The sequence below is a fragment of the Euprymna scolopes genome, chromosome 46 (genome assembly GCF_053919585.1).
Source record: "Euprymna scolopes isolate OS-2025 chromosome 46, ASM5391958v1, whole genome shotgun sequence".
NCBI classification, from domain to species: Eukaryota; Metazoa; Mollusca; class Cephalopoda; order Sepiida; family Sepiolidae; genus Euprymna; species Euprymna scolopes.
In genome coordinates, this window is record NC_136527.1 from 141,703,002 (window position 1) to 141,730,339 (window position 27,338).

The window sequence follows — 27,338 nt, forward strand, 5'->3', positions numbered from 1 at the left end:
GAGCTTCAATCTATGGTCCCCCCTCATCAAACTTTCATGAAAAACACTCGTCTTGTAGTCAGCTGGAAAGACAGTTCCACAGGCGTGCAGTTCTTAAAAAGAAACTGTTCATGGAATCTAAATTAAGGATTAACACATATACTGCATCAATTAATAAATATTAAAATCTCAAATATATAGAATCTGCATTGAATTCAAATAAGATTCTCTGAATTTTAATTTGTTATTCAGACCCCTTAAGCTTAAGCATGAATTTTTGTTTCCTATAGTCAAATCTATATAATGTATATCCATCAACATTCGAATAAGTATTATAGACATAAAATTTCGTATCATATTTTTAGTTTTCATTTTGTAAGGGCACAAAAAAGTGGTGCAAAAATTGCTTGTTTGTGGATTTCTTCCTATCCTGGGTCGAGCATAGTGGGAAGTGAAATAAACTGCTTCTGATGGAGTTTTCAGCTAGATGAGCATTTCTCATGAAAATTTGGCGGGGGTGGGTGACCATAGATTGGAGCTCAGATGAGCACTTGCCATGCAAATAATGACAAACTCGCAACATCTCTTCTGTGAGAAAGAGGTTGCAGGGAAGAGAAAAAGGGCATCCCCCTGCTAGGCTACAAAGTTTATTATGAACTCTGTCAAAGCAGGATAAGTCCTTTCTAGTAGCAACTGCCCAGATATGGCAGGAGTACTCCATCCTAGAACATACCTGGCTCTTATATATGTAGAGTATTGCATGAGCAAAACTAAACTGAACATGTTTTAATCTTTTTTTGTCAGAATGGGTTTTTAACAACGAATTGTGAGAAAATTTCTAGCAGCTAAATCCTTGGGCATACCTGACTCTCATATAGATTATTATTATTATGTAGAATTTCATCCATTTTTTTAAGTGTTCAATCAAAGCAGTCGTAAAACTTTTCAGATATTTTTACTGGCTAAAAACTAAACTGAATTTGTTGTTTCATCTCGACTGTGTTTTCTCATATGTTTTTTTAAGTAAGCGTTCTCGGCAAAAACCGCTTCACATAAATTGCAAGAATATGGTTTCTCACCAGTATGAGTTCTCATATGTTTCTTTAGCTTGGAATTCTCGTAAAACGATGACTCACACAATTTGCAAGAAAATGGCTTCTTCCCAGAATGGGTTAGCACGTGGATTTTTAATGACGAATTGTGAGAAAATTCTGCCGCACAGATTTTACAAGAATATGGTTTCTCACCAGAGTGTGTCCGATTGTGTATTGTCAATGATGAATTGTCTGAGAATGCAGCATCACAAGTTTTGCAAGAATATGGCTTTTCTCCAGTGTGGATTCGAAAATGCCGCTTTAGATCCGAACGGCTTGAAAAGGCTGATCCACATTCTTCGCAAGAAAATGGCTTCTCGCGTGTATGCGTACGCATGTGTCGTTTTAGGGATGAGTCCTGCGAGAATCTCGACTCACAAATCTTGCAAGAATATGGTTTTTCTCCTGTGTGAGTTCTCATATGTTTTTTAAGGGACGAATCCTGCGAGAATCTCGATTCACATATTTTGCAAGGATAAGGCTTCTCACCAGTGTGAGTTCTCATATGTTCTTTCAAGAAAGAATTACGAGAAAATGCAGATTCGCACATACTGCAAGAAAAATTTTTCTCGGCAGAGTGCATTTGCTTATGGTCTTTGAAGAAAGAATACTGTGAGAACACAGATCCACATATCTTACAAGGATACGTTTTTTCTCCGTTGTGTTTTTGCATGTGTTTTTTTAATGACGTTTTTCGAGAAAAAGAAGCGTCACATTCTTCGCAAGAAAAACCTTTCCATCCAGTGTGTGCCAACATGTGCGATTTTAAGGACGAACTTTGCGAAAACGCTGATTCGCATATCTCACATGAGAATGGTTTTTCTCCGGTATGAGTTCGTACATGTCGTTTTAAATTTGATTCGTTTTTAAATGATAACTGGCATGCTTCGCACGTATAAATATTACGTTTTGCGGAAGTCGACATTCTCATGGTCTTAACGTGAAAATCCAAAAATTTTTATCTGTAAATAAACAAAATAATTTATTAAACATAAAATATATAAAATAAATTTTAAATCACAAAAAAGGAAATACAATTTAATTAATTTTGGGATTTAATAAGAAGGTAAAGGCTCCGTCAGTCTGTATATCAATATATATAGACACAAGGCTGATTTTTTTCCTCAACACTTTGATTTGAGTTGCCTGCCCTTTTACTTATATATATATATATATATATATATATGTATGTATGTGTGTGTGTATATATATATATGTATGTATCAGTGGATATAACTACTTCATTGAAAATGTTTATGGCGTAAAATGTCTAAATTAAACTAATCTTCTGAACTGGTATAAGTATTTAAAAAAACAAACAAAGCACATTCTGATTACTAAAAATATTATACAAAAGTGATATTTATCAATAGTTTAGATAAAAGAAATATTTGTTTGAAATAAATATTAATATTCTGGTATACATTAACAATATCAATTGAGATTATGCTATGTAGACTGACGAATTTATGCGAAATAGATGTTTTTAATAAAAAAAACCCTGAGTTCATACCCTCGTAAAAAATTATCGCGCCCCCGGGGCCGAAAGGTTCGACAATCAGTCAAATTGAAACGAAGCCATTTTGTTGGCCTTATTGCTGTCGAAATGATACAAATATTCTAGATAGCCCTAAGAAGTAAACCCTCCAAATATATATTTAACTACTTAATTTACTCACATAAAACTAATATACAAAAGTATAAATTTATGCGTAAACTTTAAGTATTTACTTCAAAAGTGCTCAATACGTAGGTAGAGCTAGTTAGTAAGTTATAAAGTTTCATTCACTCTAGGACTCTTCAGGTTTATGTGCATAAGCCTGAAGAGTCCTAGAGTGGATGAAACGCGGAATATTCAGTGTAGCTTAATCACCATATATATTTTATAACTTACTATCAGTGGATATATATAAGAATGCGAAAACTTCTTGCAGAATCTGACATGAATACCCAAATGCAAAAATCCTTTCGTGGACATAGACAAATGCTCGCGCCCATTCTGCCCTTTAGACTAGCAGGTATGCCTGGCGTTTCCCGGGTGTTTTGGAGGTGTAAAACAGAAAAAAATGTTTCGGTAGGAAGGTAGGCTTGAACCTGAAGCCTTGAAGCAAAGGTGGAAAAGGGGAAAAAAGACTGGTATCTTACCCGCTCAGCCACGAAGGGAGAGGAATGAAAAGCATTTTAATTTAATGATTAAAAACTTCAGTGACAGGTGCGTGTATTTAATGAGGTCAAACATCACGCCTTATGAGGATTTGGTTGTTTATTTTGTTTTACGGCATATCAACCCTTTTAAGGATATTTAATGCTGAAAAAACTTTTTAATAGAATATATTTGTTTTTTTCAAGTTGGTTTCTATTTAACCCATAGTTGGGACCCTAACAGGTACTACCACTCCAGGTCAGAATGGACCTGGGAGCAATGGCAATTAAAGGGTGGCTCCACACTCCCCAAAGCCCACAAGCTGGGGACTCACCATGGGATATAGTTGAAGGTCATATCCAGGACCAGATATTTTCTGAGACAAACACATGAAATATGTTTTAAAATATAAAGTTTATGAAACGCCCTAGTACCGTATATGGGAGCTGAATTATAGACCAAATAAAGGCAAGATATTGTCTTAGACACAAGGATATGGTGAATTTTTTTATGTTAAAAGCTGATTAAAGACCAGATATAAGTGTTATGTTTTTTGAGACGAGCATATATGGAATAGATTTTAAAGTGAAATACTTTATGAAAACGCTAGGATTGTGAATGGCGACCTCATTAGAATATGTAATATGTAATAAATGTAGTGAATGTAATAAGTCTTCAAACATACCTCTCCACCGTACTGTATATCGATACTCTATGGCTTTCGTACATTTATATCTGATCTACCTCTGCATTCAATGTTTATAAAGGATGTGTCCTCTATAGTATCAGATCTGACCGAATAGTTAATTGTAGTCATAGACCAATTCATACCATTCAAATAATTCCAACAAAAACCTAACAGCCAGCCATTGGTCTCCCCAGAATGTGCTGCTGCCATCGCGCATAGAAATCACTATATAGGTCTTAACATGAAAATCTAAAAACTTTTATCTGTAAAATATATAAAATAAATTTCAAACCACAAATAAAGAAATAAAATTTATTTAATTAAATACTCCTTCAGTTTATATACCAGCATATAATGCAATCATGAAAGGAAGACGAAAATTCATGATTAAACGTTTAAAATAAAGTCAACGTTTAAAATAAAGTCAACGTTTAAAATAAAGTCAACGTTTAAAATAAAGTCAACGTTTAAAATAGAGTCAACGTTTAAAATAAAGTCAACGTTTAAAATAAAGTCAACGTTTAAAATAAAGTTAACATGTAAAATAAAGTTAACGTTTAAAATAAAGTTAACGTTTAAAATAAAGTCAACGTTTAAAATAAAGTCAACGTTTAAAATAAAGTTAACGTTTAAAATAAAGTCAACGTTTAAAATAAAGTTAACATGTAAAATAAAGTTAACGTTTCAAATAAAGTTAACGTTTCAAATAAAGTTAACGTTTCAAATAAAGTCAACGTTTAAAATAAAGTTAACGTTTCAAATAAAGTAAACATTTAAAATAAAGTCAACGTTTAAAATAAAGTTAACATGTAAAATAAAGTACACGTTTAAAATAAAGTCAACGTTTAAAATAAAGTCAACGTTTTAAATAAAGTCAACGTTTTAAATAAAGTCAACGTTTTAAATAAAGTCAACGTTTTAAATAAAGTCAACGTTTAAAATAAAGTCAACGTTTAAAATAAAGTTAACGTTTAAAATAAAGTCAACGTTTAAAATAAAGTTAACATGTAAAATAAAGTCAACGTTTAAAATAAAGTCAACGTTTAAAATAAAGTCAACGTTTAAAATAAAGTTAACATGTAAAATAAAGTTAACGTTTCAAATGAAGTCAACGTTTCAAATAAAGTCAACGTTTCAAATAAAGTCAACGTTTCAAATAAAGTCAACGTTTAAAATAAAGTCAACGTTTAAAATAAAGTCAACATGTAAAATAAAGTCAACGTTTAAAATAAAGTTAACGTTTCAAATAAAGTCAACGTTTAAAATAAAGTCAACGTTTAAAATAAAGTTAACATGTAAAATAAAGTCAACGTTTAAAATAAAGTCAACATGTAAAATAAAGTCAACGTTTAAAATAAAGTTAACATGTAAAATAAAGTCAACGTTTAAAATAAAGTTAACATGTAAAATAAAGTCAACGTTTAAAATAAAGTCAACATGTAAAATAAAGTCAACGTTTAAAATAAAGTTAACATTTAAAATAAAGTCAACATGTAAAATAAAGTCAACATGTAAAATAAAGTCAACGTTTAAAATAAAGTCAACATGTAAAATAAAGTCAACGTTTAAAATAAAGTTAACGTTTCAAATAAAGTCAACGTTTAAAATAAAGTCAACGTTTAAAATAAAGTCAACGTTTAAAATAAAGTTAACATGTAAAATAAAGTCAACGTTTAAAATAAAGTTAACATGTAAAATAAAGTCAACGTTTAAAATAAAGTCAACATGTAAAATAAAGTCAACGTTTAAAATAAAGTCAACATTTAAAATAAAGTCAACATTTAAAATAAAGTTAACATGTAAAATAAAGTTAACGTTTAAAATGAAGTCAACGTTTCAAATAAAGTCAACGTTTCAAATAAAGTCAACGTTTAAAATAAAGTTAACATGTAAAATAAAGTCAACGTTTAAAATAAAGTTAAGATGTAAAATAAAGTCAACGTTTAAAATAAAGTTAACATGTAAAATAAAGTCAACGTTTAAAATAAAGTTAACATGTAAAATAAAGTCAACGTTTAAAATAAAGTTAACATGTAAAATAAAGTCAACGTTTCAAATAAAGTCAACATTTAAAATAAAGTCAACATGTAAAATAAAGTCAACGTTTAAAATAAAGTTAACGTTTCAAATAAAGTCAACGTTTAAAATAAAGTTAACATGTAAAATAAAGTCAACGTTTAAAATAAAGTCAACATGTAAAATAAAGTCAACGTTTAAAATAAAGTTAACATTTAAAATAAAGTCAACATGTAAAATAAAGTCAACGTTTAAAATAAAGTTAACGTTTCAAATAAAGTCAACGTTTAAAATAAAGTCAACGTTTAAAATAAAGTTAACATGTAAAATAAAGTCAACGTTTAAAATAAAGTTAACATGTAAAATAAAGTCAACGTTTAAAATAAAGTCAACATGTAAAATAAAGTCAACGTTTAAAATAAAGTCAACATTTAAAATAAAGTCAACATTTAAAATAAAGTTAACATGTAAAATAAAGTTAACGTTTAAAATGAAGTCAACGTTTCAAATAAAGTCAACGTTTCAAATAAAGTCAACGTTTAAAATAAAGTCAACGTTTCAAATAAAGTCAACATGTAAAATAAAGTCAACGTTTAAAATAAAGTCAACGTTTCAAATAAAGTCAACGTTTCAAATAAAGTAAACATGTAAAATAAAGTCAACGTTTAAAATAAAGTTAACATGTAAAATAAAGTCAACGGTTAAAATAAAGTCAACATGTAAAATAAAGTCAACGTTTAAAATAAAGTCAACATGTAAAATAAAGTCAACATGTAAAATAAAGTTAACGTTTCAAATAAAGTAAACGTTTCAAATAAAGTAAACATTTAAAATAAAGTCAACGTTTAAAATAAAGTTAACGTTTCAAATAAAGTAAACATTTAAAATAAAGTCAACGTTTAAAATAAAGTCAACGTTTAAAATAAAGTCAACGTTTAAAATAAAGTTAACGGGGTGAAGATAAAAAGAATGGGGAGTCAGCTGACCGGTTTCGCCCTCGCTTTACCAAAGCTGTATAGAGGGATTTAAGAGGAAAAAAAAAAACACGCACGCATGGTAATCGAAATTAGATAAAAGTTACGTTATGTATGGGGGGGGGAAATGAGGGAAAGTGATTGTGATTCCTTTTTAGCCTCCTGCCATGCGTGAGAAAACTAACAACTGCATAAGGTTAGAATACTTTTATGCAGCTGTGAAAACTGCAATAAAGAAAAAACTTAAAAATTGACATAAATGCAATACAAAATGATACATTTTACAAAAATAAAATGAAAACAAATAAAATACCAAGAAAAGGAGATGGACATGAAAGCGACATCACACACATGCGATACAAAGAAAGGGTTTTTTCAAGACTTTCACGTGGAATGAGAAATGTAATTGCCGAATGTATAATATATAAGAAATAATGATTATATTCTTATCAAAAACAAGGCTACATTTTTTTTTTTTTTTTTTTTTTACAAAGGCATCACCACATTATCAAGGCCCAGAGGCCACTCAAGGATAAGGGTTAAAGAGTGTACAGTAGAAGTTGGTCAATATAGTAATCATTAGTAATGAAAATTTGGTAAATTTAATAACTTATATGGAACGACTCATCAAGAACTTATTTACTTTAGACTTGAACAAAACCATATTGTAGTCAGCCGGAAAGCAGGAAAACGGAAGACAATTCCACAGGCGTGCAGTTCTAAGAAAGAAGCTTTGTTCATGGAATCTACGTTTAGGTTTAGGCACAGATAAAGAGTGGGGGAAATTATTGATAGTGTTTACAGCTAGACGAGTGTTTCTTGTGAAAGTTTGGCGAGGGGGGACCATAGATTGAAGCTCAGTTGAACACTTTCCATGAAAATAACGATACATCAGAGACAAACTCGCAACATCTCTTCTGTGAGATAGAGGTTGCAAGGAGGAGAAAAGGACATCTCCTACGAGGCTACGAAGTCTATTTTGAACTCTATCAAGGCAGGACAAGTTCTTTCTAGCAGCTCCTGCCCAGATGTGGCAACAGTATTCCATCCTTGGACGTACCTGGCTCTTATATAGGTAGAGAATAGCATCAGCAGTGAGATATCTACTGGATCGATAGAAAGATCCCACCATTTTTCCAGCGGCCTTGGCAACAGATTTGATATACGTGTTCCATTTAAGATCAGGAGTAATGGTCAAGCCCAGAAGCTTGTCAAAACTTGAGGCCTCCTGAAGACGAGAGCCATTCATTTCAATTGATGACAAATGTGGATTAGAATGTTGATGATGTAAAGAGAGAAGCTTGGTTTTAGATGCATTAAAAGTAACCAGCCACTCCTTTCCCCATTGTACTACGTGCTCAAGATCAGAGGAGAGAGAATTGGAGAGAACTTGCTCGTTTACTGTCTTAGATGTGGTACCATAAATGGTAGTGTCGTCAGCATAAATGTCTACAAATGATGTAAGGATATGATTTGGAAGATCATTAATGTAGATCAGGAAAAGAGTTGGGCCCAGGATGGATCCCTGAGGGACACCGGCATTAATACTGTGAGCTTCTGATTTTTGCCCATCAACTACTACTCTTATGAACCTATCAGAAAGAAATGATTTAATAATTGAGAAGACTTTTCCAGCTATACCATAGCTAGCGATCTTATGAAGTAAACCTTTATGCCATACCCTATCAAAGGCTTTAGATATGTCAAGAGCAATTGCCCTAGAAAGATTGCCACCGTCGAGAGATTTGCTAATCCTATGCGATATAACTGTAAGGACATCTGCTGTAGATCTAGCAGAACGGAAACCATATTGAGTGTCACTAAGAAGGTTATTTTTGTTGAGATGTTTGATTACTTCTGTATTTAATACAGATTCTAGCAACTTACTCATGACGCACAGGAGACTTATTGGCCTGTACTGAGAGGGGGATGAGCGATCACCTGAATTCTTAAATACAGGGCATACTGATGAGATTTTCCAGGGAGATGGGAAACTATTCTCCTTAAGACAACGTTTAAACAGTTTTGTAAGTATGGGCGCTAGTTCAGGTTGAAGTTTTTTGAGTACTATAATTGGAATACCATCAGGGCCAGTTGCTTTACTGGAATCAAGGTTTTTGATTAGCTTGGCAACATCACGTACAGATATACGTATATCACATAGCGTGTTTTCTGATACAAGAGGAAATATTGGGGGTTGGCGGTCTTGGTCGCAAAGGGTAGAATTAGCTGCAAAGTTCTTGACAAAGAGTTTGGCTTTGTCTGATGCTGACGAGATTACCTCAGATCCATTGATAATAGTTGGGATGGAGCACACGCTTCTGTTCAGGATTCTGTTTGCTATTTGCCAAAACTGGTGGGAACCAAGCCGCTGCTCAGCTACTTTGGACTTAACAGATTGAGCATACAACTCTCTTGCGTTCCTTATTACTTTCTTACAATGGTTGCTGGCAGTCCTGAAAACGGCTTTAGTTTCCATACATCTATTACGTTTGAAGCAGTGGAAAAAGTGATTTCTGTGCGCAATGGCAGCAGCACATTCTGGAGAGAACCATGGCTGGCTGTTAGGTTTTTGCTGAAACTTTTTAGAGGGTATGAAATGGTCAATACCTACAATTAACCATTCAGTTAGGTCTAATACTATAGAGGACACATCCTTTTTAAACATGGAATTCAGAGGTAGATCAGATATAAATGTACGGAAGCTATCCCAGTCAGCCTTAGTGTATCGATATACTGTACGATGAAGAGGTACGTCTGGGGACTTATTACATTTCATTTTTATCTTAATTGATACAACAGAGTGGTCGGAAGATCCAAGAGGCGACAGAACAGAAACTGAACATAGTTCAGGGCAAGTTGTGAGAAAAAGGTCTAGTAGGCTCGCATACTGGCCGTCATTATCGGGCACACGGGTAGGTTCCTGAACAATCTGAGTGAGGTCATAGGCAATGGAGAAATCATGACAGAACCTCCCCTCATCATCGGTCTTGTTTGAGTGGGTCAACCATTCGACGTTGTGAACATTGAAGTCTCCACATACGTGAATGTTAGCTGAAGGATAAGTAGAAAGGACTTGGTCAATTTTCTCAGATATGCTTTGAAAGATAGTAACTCCGCTGTTGTGGAGGCGATAGAGAGTAAATATAAATGCAGTAGTGTGAGCTAAAGCAACCCGGAAGCACATATAGGGTAAGTTAGGATCTTCCCTGGAGATGTCCCTCCCACATGGAAACTACCTAATACGTGAATCATGACCAATAAAATAAGTAAAGATTTTGGATTCTTACTTCGTTGGCACTTTTAGGGGCCAAAGAAAAAAGAAATAGCTGCTACTACATTTGAACTGACCGAACGATGGATGGACGACGAAGCGAAGTAACCTGTTCTCTCCAGGGTCTAATTTCAGAAAGGGCTTGGCATCCTTTCTGTGATATCACTTCACCTGGGACTGAATCACTACCCGGAAGTAGGATCACCTATCTTATTTTGCTTTTTAAGCTATATATAACACAAATGAATAATTATTTATTTTATTTAAATATATTTATACCACTTTTACGATATTGTTCTAACTAGAACGATATTTTTCCTATCTTTTTTGACCTCATCTTAAGGGCCTATTTTACGATGATGGATTTAGCCAAGGTCTATTAGGCTTTGATATTCGGCATTAACGGGCCAGAATACTAAACCCATCTATCCTAAGAAAAGATGAATCTGTCGGCAGCCACAGCGATTGAAATACAGCAACGTTATATTACTCGAAGATCGTAGAAACTAATCACGTTTAAACCTAAGAAGCATTCCTTCTGCTTACAGAGGGAAGGCCTTCTCAACCGAACGTGAATAGTTTCCAAGATCTTTAAATTAAATAATGAGTGAGCACGAGTCAGGATTGAAAAAGAATTTGTGCTAAAGTTCGCTGCACAAGACACGTTTTTTTATAAGGTGGTTAGTAATTGAAGACCCGTATGTATTGGCAATTACATCTGTTGTTTGTTGTCCAATTTTTGATTTTGGTAGGTACGTGTTGTTGGACTCTTCCATCTAATCTTAAAGTTGTTCAACCCACATAGTTGACACTGCAACTACATTCAAAATTGTAAATTACATTATTATTATGATGGGGTGGTAGAACATCTTTTTGAGAGGATGGCATTACTGTTCTTGTAAAGAACACAACACGTACATTTGAAACAAAATAACAATTTTGCACTGTTGAGCTGATTTGCTTTGCAAATTTCTCGGATACTGTTCCCAGCCAAGGTAAATGTAGATATACTGGGCATTTATTAGCAGTTTGAATTTTAGTTACAGAGGATTCTGCTATTTTCCTTTGTATAATTGATCTAATCACATTCATAGGTACCCATCTTTGGAGAGGGTAGCATTAATTATTTTTAATTCCCCATCCAATTTTGATTTTGAGCAGATCAAAAGGGCACGATGTGTTAGGATCCAAATTAAATTTATCTTACGTTTTGGGGGGCAAAATGAATCCAATATATATATATATACATATATATATATATATATATATATATATGGATTATATATATAAGTATGCGAAAACTGAGCTCCAATGTATGGTTCCCCTCGCCAAATATTCACGAGAAACACTCGTTTGGCTGAAAAATACTATTAATAATTTCTCCCACTACCTGCCTAAACCTAAACAAAGCTTCTTCCTTAGAACTGTACACCTGTGGAACTCTCTTCCGTTTACCTGCTTTCAAGCTGACTACAATATGGTTGTCTTCAAGTCCAATGTGAACAAGTTCTTGATGAGCTGTTTCCATTTACACTTCTAACGTCTATATATCAGCAAAAATTGTCTTAAGGAGCATTGCCTCCCAACACCTTGGAAAACTTCATCAGCATGTTGTGACATTGAAATATGTCAATATCGTATTAATAAAAAATAAATAAATTTAATGGTTAAAATTCTGAAACGCGAAGGAATGAAAACGACCAAGTGAATCGTTACCATGACAACAATGGCGATGACGGCAAGAACAAAAAAAAATTTTTTTTAAATACTGATATTTTTAAAATTCAGAAAAATGTGATCAGCATTTCTTTTAAAGAAAGTTAACCGTTAAGAATTTGAAACGCAAGTTAGTTGCAGAAAAGATTTTAAGAACGATAAACATCTATGCTGATAAAAAAAGACAACACCGTGAGAAAAATGAAAAGGAAAAATATATTTGTTGTCAAGCAGTGTAAAACTAAAGGTTGGTTTATCTTTTACTCTTTTCATTTGTCAGTCAGAAAAATAGACATATCAAACCAAGGTGAGAGAAACTATTAAATGTCAAAAACTCAGAAGTCTTGCTAGAGTTTGATAAAAAAAAAATCACCAGAAAGAAAAAAGAACAATAATAAAAGATAAAAAAAGAAATATAAACAAAGGAATAAAATACAAGAGAATATTGGTGTAAGGGGCATAACTCTGTAAATTATTTCTGTTATAAATTTGTATTTCAAATGACATAAAGGGAAGCGACTCTACGTTTTTTTGGCTGTGAATTCATTTTTTTCTTTTTGTTATTAGGAGCTAAAAAAAAAGAGAAAAGAAAAGAGAACACTTATGAAGATAAGATATATATCATCATCTTTTGAAATTTGTATATATTACCTATTTGTTCTTTGATTCTGTTCATTAAAATAAAAAAGGAATATATATATATATATATATATATACACACATGTCGAATTGATTATCTTTTCATGTTAAAAATATATGCTGAAACTTCTCTGACCTACCATTTCTTACAGTGACAGACAGCCAATTGCTAAATAAATCTATTCATCTGATATCTATTTTATATAACACACAAGTCTATAGACTGTGTTTAAGTCGAGAAGGGCAGATAATTGGTATCCCCATTTAAAATGCTCTTTTTGATAAAGGAAGTCAATTAAATACAGACTGGCGCTTAGCATCCTCACGTCCTTCCACACAAACTGAGGAAGTTATTTTTTTTTTAAATTAATTTATCATGATTGAATAATAAAATTAACCTCAGAAGGGGCACGTCACAGTATTTAAAAATTCAAGTGATCGGTCATCTTTCTCTCACAGTACAGACCAATAATTCTCCTGTGTGTCATGAGTAAGTTGTTGGAAACTGTTAAATAGAGAAGCGAAAATAACCTTCTTAGTGACATGCCATATGGTTTCTGTTCTGCTAGATCTACAGCAGATGTGCTTATGGCTATATCTCATAGGATTAGCGAATCTCTTGATGGAGGCTTCCTTTCTAGGGCAGTTGCTCTTGACATATCGAAGGTCTTTGATAGAGTATGGCATAAAGGTCTACTTCACAAGATCTCCAGACGGTATATCTGGAAATGTCTTCTCAATTATTAAATCATTTCTCTTTGATATGTTCATAAGAATAGTGGTTGATGGGCAGAAATCATAGGCTCTTAGCATTAATGCTGGAGTCCCTCAGGCATTTTTATAACATTATAGATAATTTAAATGAGGCTAAAGGTAATTTAAACAATAAAAGAATGTTCCTCCTCTCTACTACATTTTCTGGGTTACTTTTAAGTGGGCTACCCTGTATAATATGAACTACTAATTTCTCAGAGATCATAATAAGGTAAAGGCTCTTCCAGTCTTGAAAGATTATAGATACCTACCTAAGGGGTGCCTGGGGGTGAGAGTTTTGTGGCAAAAGATGTCCAATCTTTGACATTAATGTCTGACCTATGAAGACATGTTTGCTGCAAAGCTAAAAACTAAAACATGAACCAATATAATAATTGTCTGTATTTTTGAGATGAGGTGTTTTCATTTATTGAGATTGTCGGACTGATTTCCTCATCTTGGTTGTTATAGACACAACGTTTTGGCCGTTTTGCGCCAAATCGGGTATAGCTGGATGAAGAGGGGGACCATGGCCCCCTATGGGATGAAGTAAAAATAATAAACAGAGACCCACTGGAAAGTGAGAAAACTTAAAGAAACAGCTCACATGCTCGGACATAACAACCTACTGAGCAAACCAAGCATAGAGCTGAATGCAATTTGGACACCTCTGATAGAGAGAGAAAACCTTGAATAGTAACATAGGTTTAACATTAACAAAAAACAACTAAGAATTGTCCTAGTGACATATGGCTGAGTGGTCCTAGACGTTGTATCAGAGTTTACAGTTAACCAAAGGTGCTGAGTTCAATCCTGAATGAAGGCAGTAAAAAGTAACATTCAAAACAGAGAATCAGCAACTATATCCCAGAGTCTAGCTGGAGTCAGAACACAGTACCCCTGTAATAATAATAAAGGGTTGGGTTTGAGACTCTTAACAAATGGTTCCCCAAATAGATACAAAACACTTGATGAAGGCCGAGGTTGAAACGTTGTGACAATAACAACCAAGATGAGGAAGTCAGTCTGACAATCTCAATAAATATTATTTTCATTATTGAGATGAGTATTAAATATTTATTTATTTATGCAGACTATTATTCTCATCTGTTTTTTAAATGTTATTTCACAACATTTTGGCCAACTATTCCTCTGGCCTTCGTCACATGGTTAACCATGACGGGATAGGAATGCCAAGTCTCTTAAGTAATATAATATATATATATATATACATCTAATGTTCATAAGGCTGATTTTTTACCCCAACACTTTGATTTGAGTTGTCTGCTCTTTTATTTATTTCATCGGATTTCACCTGCTGGAAACGGGAATAGTAATTTAAGTTTAGGATCAGAAAAAAAATTAAATTTACAATTGTAGAATTAAATTTCACATTTCTTTTTGTACTGGGTGGCCCACTTAAAAGTAGCCCGACAATCATTTGGGTTTTTTTTTCAGCTTAAACGGCGCATTGTTAAATACCGGTGGCAAGTGATTGGTTGGTTGTTTTTGTTTTACGGCATATCAACCTTTTTCAGGTTATTTAATGCCGAATCTAGTTATTTTGAGGAACGATTTTTAATGGAGAATATTTTTTTAAGTCGGATTCTATTTAACCCATAGTTGGGACCCTAACAGGTACTACCACTTCGGGTCAGAGTGGACCTGGGAGCAATGGCTCCACACTCCCCAAGGCCCGTAAGGTGGGTCCTCACCATCGGATATAGTTTTAGGTCATATCCAGGACCGAGTGACAAGTGGAGTGTGTGTGTATATATATATATATATATATATATATATATATATATATATATATATGTGTGTGTGTGTGTGTGTTAAGGACACCTGGAAACAAATGCTGAGATAAGCGGAGAGCACATACAGCAGCTTGAATCCCCGAACGGTCACTCATCTGCTACTAGCCAGGCTCAACTATAGCTTTGGTGATCTTGACAAGAACAGATGTGTCAACACGATTATGCCATACTTACATCCATGTGCAGTCTCAATAATCACTCAAAAGTTAAAAATCAAACAACATACTGGTAGAGAGATGAATAATAACTTTTATACAAACCTAAAATTCTAAACTATAAAAAGGTTTATTTTTGACTTTTTTGTTTTTCTTTCACTATGAATTTTTTTTTTGTATGGGGGTAGGGGGTAAATGGAGAAATACATAAAGCTGAGAGAGTCAATGATGGAGGAAAGATTGAGAACAACTGTCCTAGACGGTCCTCACTCTCCATCTAGTGATAGAAATAAAAAAAAAGAGCAACAGCAGGGCGAACCAATATAGAATCGTCAACCCTAACCCTTCAACTATGTTATATCAACTACGACAGAGAAATTTTTTAGGCTGATCCTCCATGTGAGAAAAAAAACTAAAGAAAACATGTTTCCTATAATAACATGTTTCCTATAATAACATGTTTCCTATAATAACATGTTTCCTATAATAGCATGTTTCCTATAAAAACATGTTTCCTATAATAACATGTTTCCTATAATAACATGTTTCCTATAATAACATGTTTCCTATAATAGCATGTTTCCTATAAAAACATGTTTCCTATAATAACATGTTTCCTATAATAGCATGTTTCCTATAAAAACATGTTTCCTATAAAAACATGTTTCCTATAATAACATGTTTCCTATAATAACATGTTTCCTATAATAACATGTTTCCTATAATAACATGTTTCCTATAAAAACATGTTTCCTATAATAACATGTTTCCTATAATAACATGTTTCCTATAATAACATGTTTCCTATAAAAACATGTTTCCTATAATAACATGTTTCCTATAATAACATGTTTCCTATAATAACATGTTTCCTATAAAAACATGTTTCCTATAATAACATGTTTCCTATAATAACATGTTTCCTATAATAACATGTTTCCTATAAAAACATGTTTCCTATAATAACATGTTTCCTATAATAACATGTTTCCTATAAAAACATGTTTCCTATAATAACATGTTTCCTATAATAACATGTTTCCTATAATAACATGTTTCCTATAAAAACATGTTTCCTATAATAACATGTTTCCTATAATAACATGTTTCCTATAATAACATGTTTCCTATAAAAACATGTTTCCTATAATAACATGTTTCCTATAATAACATGTTTCCTATAATAACATGTTTCCTATAAAAACATGTTTCCTATAATAACATGTTTCCTATAATAACATGTTTCCTATAATAACATGTTTCCTATAAAAACATGTTTCCTATAATAACATGTTTCCTATAATAACATGTTTCCTATAAAAACATGTTTCCTATAATAACATGTTTCCTATAATAACATGTTTCCTATAATAACATGTTTCCTATAAAAACATGTTTCCTATAATAACATGTTTCCTATAAAAACATGTTTCCTATAAAAACATGTTTCCTATAATAACATGTTTCCTATAATAACATGTTTCCTATAATAACATGTTTCCTATAATAACATGTTTCCTATAAAAACATGTTTCCTATAATAACATGTTTCCTATAATAACATGTTTCCTATAAAAACATGTTTCCTATAATAACATGTTTCCTATAATAACATGTTTCCTATAAAAACATGTTTCCTATAATAACATGTTTCCTATAAAAACATGTTTCCTATAATAACATGTTTCCTATAAAAACATGTTTCCTATAAAAACATGTTTCCTATAATAACATGTTTCCTATAATAACATGTTTCCTATAATAACATGTTTCCTATAATAACATGTTTCCTATAAAAACATGTTTCCTATAATAACATGTTTCCTATAATAACATGTTTCCTATAAAAACATGTTTCCTATAATAACATGTTTCCTATAATAACATGTTTCCTATAATAACATGTTTCCTATAATAACATGTTTCCTATAAAAACATGTTTCCTATAATAACATGTTTTCTATAAAAACATGTTTTCTATAATAACATGTTTTCTATAATAGCAAAGGCCAAGAAACCTCATGATATGGCCGAGAAGCTGATCAAACTTTGCTAAAGATATAACCCCAGCTGTCCTAGACGGTCCTCACTCTCCATCTAGTAACAGAAAAAAAAAGGAGCAACAGCAGGGTGGACCAATATAAAATCGTCAACCCTAACCCTTCAACTATGTTATATCGTGGGACGCGCTAGATCAATATAACATAAAATATCTTACTGCAGGGAGTCCAGCATCCATGTGGTTATGTTGCAGCTCATGAATGAGGAAAGAACGTGATACTTATGAACAAATAAGAAACACTGTTACATAATGATATACGTTTATTATGAAGGCACGCACACACACGTAACTACAATTCAAAACATAATAGACGAAAGTCGAAGTACGGTAACATGAACCAATGGGAACGATGCTCACTTCTCCATTTTGAAAGTCACTGTTTCCCCTCCACTCTCTCTACTTCCAGTCGTTGATCTCATGAGAAGTCGTGAGAGTTTAAAGTTTATGACTACGGACAAAGGGAAGTAACTTTGCCCAAAGCAGTAAAGAGTTATTCCCCTTTGCATTATACTTTGGTTTCGTCCTAAGAAACTAGAACAGAGAAATTTGTAAACATATTTCCATGTGAGAACAAAAAACTTTAAAAAATATGTTTACAGATTCCTAAAATAGTAAAGGCCAAGAAACCTCATGATATGGCCGAGAAGCTGATCAAACTTTGCTAAAGATATAACCCCAGCCGTTTCTGAATCTATAAGGAAAGAAACTAACACACCCAAAGTGAATTTTATATAATAGTAGAAATTTTGATATTTATTTGATTTTCTGCACAGAATATATCTAAAAAAACATTTGAACCACAAATGTGAGATTGAAGTCAAGTTCATGATTCCAAACATTCCCCTTTCTGACTCAATTCATTTGTAAACATATTTCGTCCTAACAAACTAGAACAGAGAAATTTGTAAACATATTTCCATGTGAGAAAAAAACTTTAAAAAACATGTTTACAGATTCCTAAAATAGTAAAGGCCAAGAAACCTCATGACATGGCCGAGAAGCTAATCAAACTTTGCTAAGCTGTCAAGCCATTTCTGAATCTGTAAGGAAAGAAACTAACAAACCGAAAGTGGATTTTATATAATAGTAGAAATTTTGATATTTGATGATTTTCTGCACAAACAACATCTGAATCATAAACCCTAATCCTTCAACTAGAACAGAGAAATATGTAAGGCTGATCCCCCATGTGAGAAAAACAAGTAAAAAAACATGTCTACAGATTCCTAGAATAGCAAAGGCCAAGAAACCTCATGACATGGCCGAGAAGCTGATTAAACTTTGTGCTTTAGACATAGTTGAACACGTATGTGAGATTGAAGTCAAGTAGATGATTCCAACCATTCCCCTTTCTGACTTAATTCATCAATCAGGGTTCTCAAGTTTAGTAGTGACTAGCAAGGTGACCCATTTATTTATTTATAATTCATTGGGATTTAAAGAGGATTAACAAATTTTCCGCATTTCTAATACTTTTATTGTCATCGTAAACAGTAAAATCATGCATCCGTCAATCAAATCAGTGGAAGGAAGCTTCACATCCCTATAGTGACAATTCATTGTAGTCGACATTGCAATGTAGAGAACCGACTGTTGATTTATGAAATTATTTTTTTAACTAGTAGTTCAGCCTGGCTTTGTTTTGTTTCTTATGTACTGTTCATAACTTTATGTGCACACACATACATATATATATATACATACATATATATATATGTATATTAATAGGTATCCCAAACTGGCCTAGTTTAGGTGCGAAAACTAGTAAATAAAGTAAAATTTCCCTTAACTTCAACTTGCGATATCTCGTTTGTTTTTGGGGTTATTTTGATATGGTTTTGATTTAAATAAAATTTAATCTTTTGTCTTTTTCGATATATAATTCTCTTTCTTGTGTCTTTAATAGTTTTTTTTTTTTTCAGGATTTTTCAAGTTATGCCTCTAATTTTGGTAAATGTCGCTTTATTTTTTACACAAAAAAAATGTTGATGTTTTTCAAATTTGTTGCGCTTCATATTGTGAGTCTCTAGGTATATAAAAATGGTATCATTTTAAAGAAAAAAGGTCACTTAATAACATGGTGAGGTTATTAAAAGGTTATAAGTGGTTTTTCTAAAAAAAAATCCAACTTGAAAACTTCAGTGAAAGAAACATGAAAGAAATTTTATAGTAAGAATTCCGAAAAAGGCATCGTTTTGTAGAGGAATATCTCCTCTTTAATAATCTGTTGGTGTCATGTTTATGGCCCCATAAATCAAGGAGCGCACACTAATAAAAGTTAGGGTACCTACAGAGATTTTCAACTTAATGCCAGAGAGACCAATTATCAACTGTCAGCTAGCCAGTAGCCACACAGCAGCAGCACAACGTACTGACTGAACTGAACGGAAAAACATAAACAAACAACTCGTTTCACTATGGACTTATCAAAGTTCTTGGGTGAGTTTGTTTTTTCTTTATTATTTAAAAGTTATAGAAAGATATTTTTTTAATTAATATTTTTAGAACGTCATTAAAAAAAATAAAAATTTACAATTTAAAAAATAATGCCAGTTTATTTTCTATAGCTTTTTTCAAACTTTCATATGTTCTTTCATCGCTTTCTCCTTCGGTTACGGTTGGATAAACTTCAGCATTGTTAAATTATTTTAATTAAATTAATTAATAAAACCGTGTACAAAACTGACGGAAACTTTTATTTTTTTCGGTTGGATAAACTTTAGCATTGTTAAATTATTTTAATTAAATTCCATAAACAAAACGTTCGGCTAGTGACTTATGACGATAAAGTATATGTTTTTGTTATTGTTCAGAAACATAAGTTTTTTTAATTATGAAAAAAAAAGAGAATTAAAAAAAAAATTATTTAAAATAAATTACTTAAAATAAGCATTATTTATTTATTATTTTTTGTTTCTTTGTTTTGGATTCGTAAAACATGTCAACATTTACGCTTTGTAGAAAAAAACTGACTAAATATAAAAACTCAGTTCCAAGGCTATATATTAGCAAATATATTAAATTATTTTGTCCTAAAATTTGAAAATAATTACATAAAAACTTTTTATGTCAGCATTAACAGAAATTGTGACAGAACGCATATTAATTTTTTTTTGTCGTCACCCGTACATGGACTCATAAATAATAAAAGTGGTTGCAGGACAGAATGGCTGGCATTCTGCAGCAAAGAAGGGTACCAATCTCAAATCACAAGTTATCGGGCAAATAGGTTTAATTCTCTATTTGAAAATGCCCTGGCAATATATCACCATAAAGAGCACATAAAATTATTTTTATCTGTATTTGCAACATCTTGCAATATGAAATTACAGAGTGTTTTGGCTGACATTTCTGATGAGAGACTATATTCCCTACTTGCTGCAGTTGGTTTGCTGAACATTAATTTGACCAAACCTTTCTGGAAACTTGTTAACAGCACTGTTCAGTATGTTGACTTCCATCACTATATCAAGAAAATGGCTCTAAGTTTAGAATGCTGGATCAACAATCCCCAGTTGTTATTAAAATCTGACTGTAAAGGTGTATTTAATGGGGAATTCTTTGAGGAAGGCAATGTGTCTCTCTGTATTAGTCTCACGGCCCCTGAACTTGTTTTAGAATGTTTGCGCAAGATACTCAGTTCCTCATTGTCACTAAGCACCAGTTGCATGACTTTTTAGAAGGAGGTGCTTTTGGAAAAGATGTAGATCAGGAGACGAGAGATGCCTTGAAGAGCTGCCCTTTAACAAATCTGTCAGGTGAGCATGCCTTTGGAGATTTAGATTTTAGCATGCAAACAAAACAACATGCATCACTACATAATCGATCATCTTCAAATATGCTTAAGCGCACTCGGACAACAGGTTGGTTGGAAGTAATACCATCAACAAAGAGGCAATCCATTCTGAGCATCTCCAGAAAACATGCAAAACATTTGCGACAAAAACATGCACAACAAGAAACCCTTGTGAAACTTTGTGTCCAAGAAAAAATTGCACAAAATGAAAGATTAAAGAAGGAAAAAGAACTTCAAGCTGCTGCTGAGAAAGAGAGAATTATTAACTCTGTTATTAAGCATGGTGGTCCAGTGAAGTCTGATAAACAGATAAAAAAAATTTCAGAAAGTGGTTTGGAAGCACTCAAAGACCAATTGAGATACCTCAAGGTTGTTTTAGGTGTCAAAATCAACACCAGTGGAAATAAAGTTCAACTGGAAGCTGCTCTCTCTGACTACTTGAAAAGAAATCCAATTGATTCATCTCCACCTCCACCAAAGCAACAAAAAATGTCTTCCCTAAGTGAATCTGCTGAACATTCAGATAACTCCTGCAGTTGTGATGAAGATCCATCTCAGGATATCTTCAGTTATGAACATCAAGGAGCTGTCTACTATGACACCAACTTTTACATTGGCCAAGTCATTGATATTATATCTGCATCCAGCGCTGTAGTAAAATTTTTAATGCAAACAAAAAGTAGAAAAGATTATTTTCGATGGCCTTTATCAGATGACATTGCACAAGTAGAGTCAGCATTTGTCTACAGATGGGATTTTGAGGTAATGCCAGTTTCAAGTGATGGTAGGATTTGGAGGGTTCCTGAGATATCTACCATAGCAGAAGCCTATGAAAGAATTCTGAGAGAAGATCGATAAGAAAGGAATTGTAGTAAGACCTAAAATATCTTTCTTACTTGTTTTTTTAAGTTGAAAGTTTTTCAATGTTTAAAAAAAATGATTTGTGCCTTTTTTTTGTATAAAAAATTTCTAAATATTATTGTCGTCGGTGCTTTTTTGGCAAGTTTAAATTTCCCAAAGTAAAAGTATTTCTGTGGCAAAAAGTTTTGTTATTAGAAACAAGGCAACCATTTTTTTGAATTCCTCATCCAAAAATTAGTAAAGTTGCAAAGTTTCAAGCTTCTACCACCAATCGTTACAGTTTTATAGCAATTTCAGTAACGTATACTTTTGACTCATTTTTTTTTTTTACCTTTTTTGCCCTTTTTACAAAATTGCCTGTTTGACTGCTTTTACATGGTCTACAATTGAGTGGTTTTATCAATTTATAATTAAAAGAAAGAATTATCTTGATCTCTAATGTGTTTTGAATCATACTAAGAAGATTCAATACATTAGCTATTAAAATGAAATTGATATGAACAGTTAAAGTTGCATTTCTGTGTCGTATTTTCACTGTTTTCGCGTTGATAAAGGGATTTTGCCTAGTGTTTAAGTTGGTTTCATCTAATATTTATTGCCTAAATTTGTATTAATTTTCATCTACTACAAGATGACATTACATTTATAAGGATTTTTCACTTGTTAGTAGCTTACATTTTTAGTTATAGACTATGAAATTTGGCTTCTCGGCCACGATAGCAAATTTCAACTTTCCGACAAACTTTGAATGATCATAACTTGATGGCTAATTGACCTACCAAAATAAATTTGGTATTTTTGTAAATGGTTTACAAAAATCTACATGCCCACATTACTTTTTTTTAGATATGATAAAAATAAAATTTTGGTTTGGGATACCTAATATTAAACAATTTGACTCATATCCAGGTAACCTACATCTAAAATTTCAAATGTCAATATATAATATATATATATATGTAATATATAATATATATATATATTATACATTATATATATTATATATATATATATATATATATATATATATATATATATATATATATATATATATTAAACAGTTTCACTCATATCCAGGTAACCTACAACTAAAATTTCAAGTGTTTAAGCCCAAAATTGGCGGAGGAGTTTAGTAAAGTCTGCAAATATCAACTCGTTCAACTTTTACCCCTTGGCAGCCAAATTTTCGACCAAAAACCAATTAAAAATCTTGCCCTATGTCTAAATACACTTTATGTTATGTGGCCAGGCACATCATTGCTTAACTTCGGTGGTCTGACGGGAACCAGTGTGTCAAACGTGATTATGCCATTTTGTTAAAACTAAAGTAATTTTTTTTAAGAAAAATGTTTTTTCTGTGTCTTAACCCTGTTATTCCATTCAGTATCTGCTTATGGTAGCTTGATTTTTCCGAATTGGATTCCAAGAAAAAATAATAATTTAATTTATCGTGAAAGTACACTGGCGGACCACTCGAAGACAGTCAATTTGCACTGGTTGTCCAACCTGCAGAGGGTGTTTATTCTGAAAGCCATTCTTAACATGGGATAGTTGGGGGTGTTTATTCCGAAAAGCATTTTCTTATTTTCAACCTCCCCATGATCAACTTTTTAAAGGTAAGTCTTCAGGTGGTCCCCCAGTGCACTTTTACATAGTTTATTTATTATTGTTTACGAAAATCAAGTTTTATGACTTGCAATTTCTGACAGACTAAGCGAGACCTAGATTTTTTTGTTGCTCATGATGAAATCCAATGAAATAAAAGGGAGACCACTCAAATCGAACTGACGAACAGCCTTATGTTCAATACAATTTAGCAGTAAAAATCCCTAAAGCTTGTAAATTTCAATTTTCTTTATTTTAATGAAACTATTTGATCAATTTACGTGATTTGGGGACTATATCTTTGTTCCGTGACGAGTACGTATATCATTAAGATCTTTTGGCGCATCTACACTATAGGGACAAAATTTTGAAAATTGTAAAACTGAATTTCACATGGAAACAATGGGATCTAGATATTCCTCATATTTTAAAGATGATTATATGCAAAAATTATGAAAATCGATAAGGTAGAAAATTAGTTATTAAAGAAAATAAAAAAAATTGATGAAAACAATCATAAGACACAGGATAGTTCAAAAGATAATTTTCCGTTTTGATTTAAACAAGATGGCGACAATTTTTCACCTGCTAACCTGATTAAAGTTTTTTTTTAATAATTCATTAATATCCAAGTAATTTCGACTGCATAATTTGGAAGCTACCATTGTAACTTATTAGAATGGACAAAAAAAAGTATATTTTTACGACCTGCCCCAGCGTAGTATAAACACCCCAAACCACCCCATGTTAAGAACAGCCTTCGGAATACACCCCCCCCCCCAACTTCCCCATGTTAAGAACGACTTTCGAGGTTGGGGGGGGGGGGTGTTTATTCCGAAAGCCGTTCTCAATATGAGGTTTGGGGCATGTTGTAACAAATTTAAAAAAAAAAAAATCAGTTAAAACCAGTTTTATTTTTTGATGCTAGTGCACTTACTGATCTGCAATATTTTTAAAATCGTATTTTCAAGTTTAAATTAATGTTTTATGATATCTGCTTTTATAAAATTGTTAGGTGAAAGTACAGAACGGGTACATAACTAGGTGTATCAGAATTTTTGGGCAAGTCGCCATTGCAAACATTTGATCAAATAGATTCTCCATGTCTACAAGCTTATAACACTATGAAAATGTAACTTCAAACCCTAATTTTTATTTCAATAAAATGAGCAAGGACCAAATTTTAAAATCATAAAAGGTTTCATCGAAAAATATACCATATTTTTTTTTCAGCGGTTTTCTTTAAAAAAGATTTCACGAAAATCAACAAATTTAACTTAATTGAGATCTAATAAATCACTTACCTGTTCAAAATTACTAAGCTATGGGTGCTTCTATTCTTAATGCATAAGAATTTGTCCATATTTATATATTATATTCCATGTATTTTTTAAATAAAAGGATTTTTAAACCAAGAGTCACGGGAAACTGTCTTTTCGACAATGTTTATCCGCCATTAGCAAAACCGGATGTTCGTCGATTTATGATTTGTTATATACGGAAGCATCAAAGTGACAAAAATAATTATTTATGCCATGCAGCCTTATCTCCCTTTTGTATTTTTGATATATTTCATTTCAACCACAAAGTGGTCAGTAGGTGCTACCATATTTGCAAAATAAGAACATTTCATTCATGGATTTTAGCCAATTACTAAAAATTCGCTCCACCAAATTTCAATTTTTTTTTATTTTCTTAAAGAAATATATGAATATTTGATTTAATATATTTTAATTCTTCTTTATCGAGTGATTTTTTTTAAATATCTAAAAAAAGAAAACATTGAATGAAATAGAAAAAAATTGTCGTCAGCGTCCGATATTTACTTTTTTGTTTTAAATTTGAATATTTTATTTATTGATCTTTTATCTTCAATTTGTGATATATAAAACTTTGATACATTAATTATTTAAATTTTAATAGACTTTTCAAAATGGGGGGGGTGAATTAAAAAAAAACAACGTTTGTCTAAAATATTATATTTGGTTTATTGGAAAGAGCATAAAATTTCACACTGACCCTGAAAATATCGTAAAAATTGAACCAATAGAAAAATTTTGATAGATTTTTTAAGTTAAAAAATTTAAAAATATTTAACTCGTAAAATTCAATTGATTTCATTACGTCAAAAAAAAAAAAATATGGCTGCATGAAGACACGCCGGCACTTTGTAAACACTTTTTTTTTTTAAATAAAAAATAGGTACTCCTGCAGTATTTTACCCACCGATTTCACGATCTTAGCCAAGCGTTGACGAACGCTTTCGGCGTTAACGCCGATGAAAGCCGAGAATTCGGAGCTACGGTGCAAGAACGCTATAAGTATGTGAATATCAACAACATTACAAGGAAAAGATATTACACACACAACAAAATGGATAAATACAAAAAAATTGGATAAAATAAATCACAAACACTTACCGTAAGTTTTTTTAAAGTAAAATAAATTTATTTTGTTGAATATTTTTTTTTTTTGGTTCATTTTGTTTTCCGATAGCTTTTTTTTGGGGGGGGGGGTAAGCAACAGTAATAAACACTTCAATGTTTTTTTTGTTTGTTTGTTTTTAACAAAACGTTATTAAACAGTAACAACAATGTTTTTTTTTTGTTTTTTTTCAGTAATGTTTGTAGGGGTGGGGAGGGGACAACAATTACTGTTTATCTTTAGTTCCGACTGGAAGATTTTCTACTTTTTCTTTTTTTTTTTTTTTTGTAAAAAAGTAAAATAAATTTATTTTGTTGAATATTTTTTTTTTTGGTTCATTTTTGTTTTCCGATAGCTTTTTTTTAGCTAAATTAAATAGCTGAAATGAAAGGCTGTGTATTTTTACTTTGAACAATAAAATAACTGAAATGAAACGCTATGTGTGTAATTTCAATGAAAATTATTCGTCTGCTGCGCGTTCGTTTGAAGCGCCCTGATTGGCTGATAGAGTATCGTACCGCTCGCCATGTTCCGGCGTTTTCCGACGGATGTCGATCAACGCTCGGCTAAGATCGTGAAATCGGTGGGTAAAATACTGCAGGAGTACCAAAAAATAATATTTCTATTATTTTTTAAACAACTTTAATAGTTTATTTTGGAAGTATATTCCATAATGAAAATAAACAACCCACTTTTAAAAGAGAAATTACAAGTTTTTCTTTATATTTTATTCGCAGTTTTGTGTTAAGGGTGTCAAAAAGTCCCCCAAAATTCGGATACACCTAGTACATAACAACCTCCCGTCCCCATGTTAAGAATGGCGTTTTAAATCATAACGTTATTATTTCAGCGCGGATCAATGTGCGATGAATACTTTTTTTAACCTGAAAATTCCATTTATGAACTAAAAAAAGTTTTTGTCCCCAATAGTGTAGAAGCGCCTTTTTTTTTTTTTTCTTGTCTTCTCTTTATTCTAATTGACGTCTAATTGACGCCATAAGTGCCGATTTAAATAAGCACGCTATTTTTAATATACACAAATACACAAATAAATTAATAGTAAAAAATAAATTCAATTATTATACTTACTTTTATCCAATATTTTTTCTAATCAGAATGAATAGAAAAGGAAAAGTTTTGATTGCATTGAATCTGGGTGTTCAAATTCAAAATGGTGACCAAAAAAAAAAGCAGTTCCGCAGAAAATTAAAATAAAATTTAAAAAAATAAGAGGGAATGTTAATTTCTGATAATTATTATTATATTATTTAAATCTTATTTATTTGTAGGTCGTTTCTGAGCCAAAGGAAGTGCGACCGAACCGCTGTCAGGTGAAAACCTA

The 27,338-nt window shown here is 32.0% G+C and overlaps 1 protein-coding gene across 1 annotated transcript; it reads right to left on the reverse strand.

Moving 5' to 3' along the window:
* Nucleotides 1-337: 337 nt before the first annotated feature.
* Nucleotides 338-27,338, reverse strand: LOC145270783 (uncharacterized). Its single transcript, XM_080126378.1, has 2 exons — nt 27,086-27,338; nt 338-2,035 (listed from the first exon to the last, which is right to left on the reverse strand). Exon 2 carries the CDS (start codon nt 2,002-2,004, stop codon nt 949-951), a length of 1,056 nt encoding a protein of 351 aa, XP_079982504.1. The 5' UTR covers nt 2,005-2,035; nt 27,086-27,338; the 3' UTR covers nt 338-948.

Excerpts from the sequence above, each read along its gene's own strand:
- LOC145270783 (XM_080126378.1), bottom strand. The coding sequence starts at position 2,004 with ATGAGAATGTCGACTTCCGCAAAACGTAATATTTATACGTGCGAAGCA.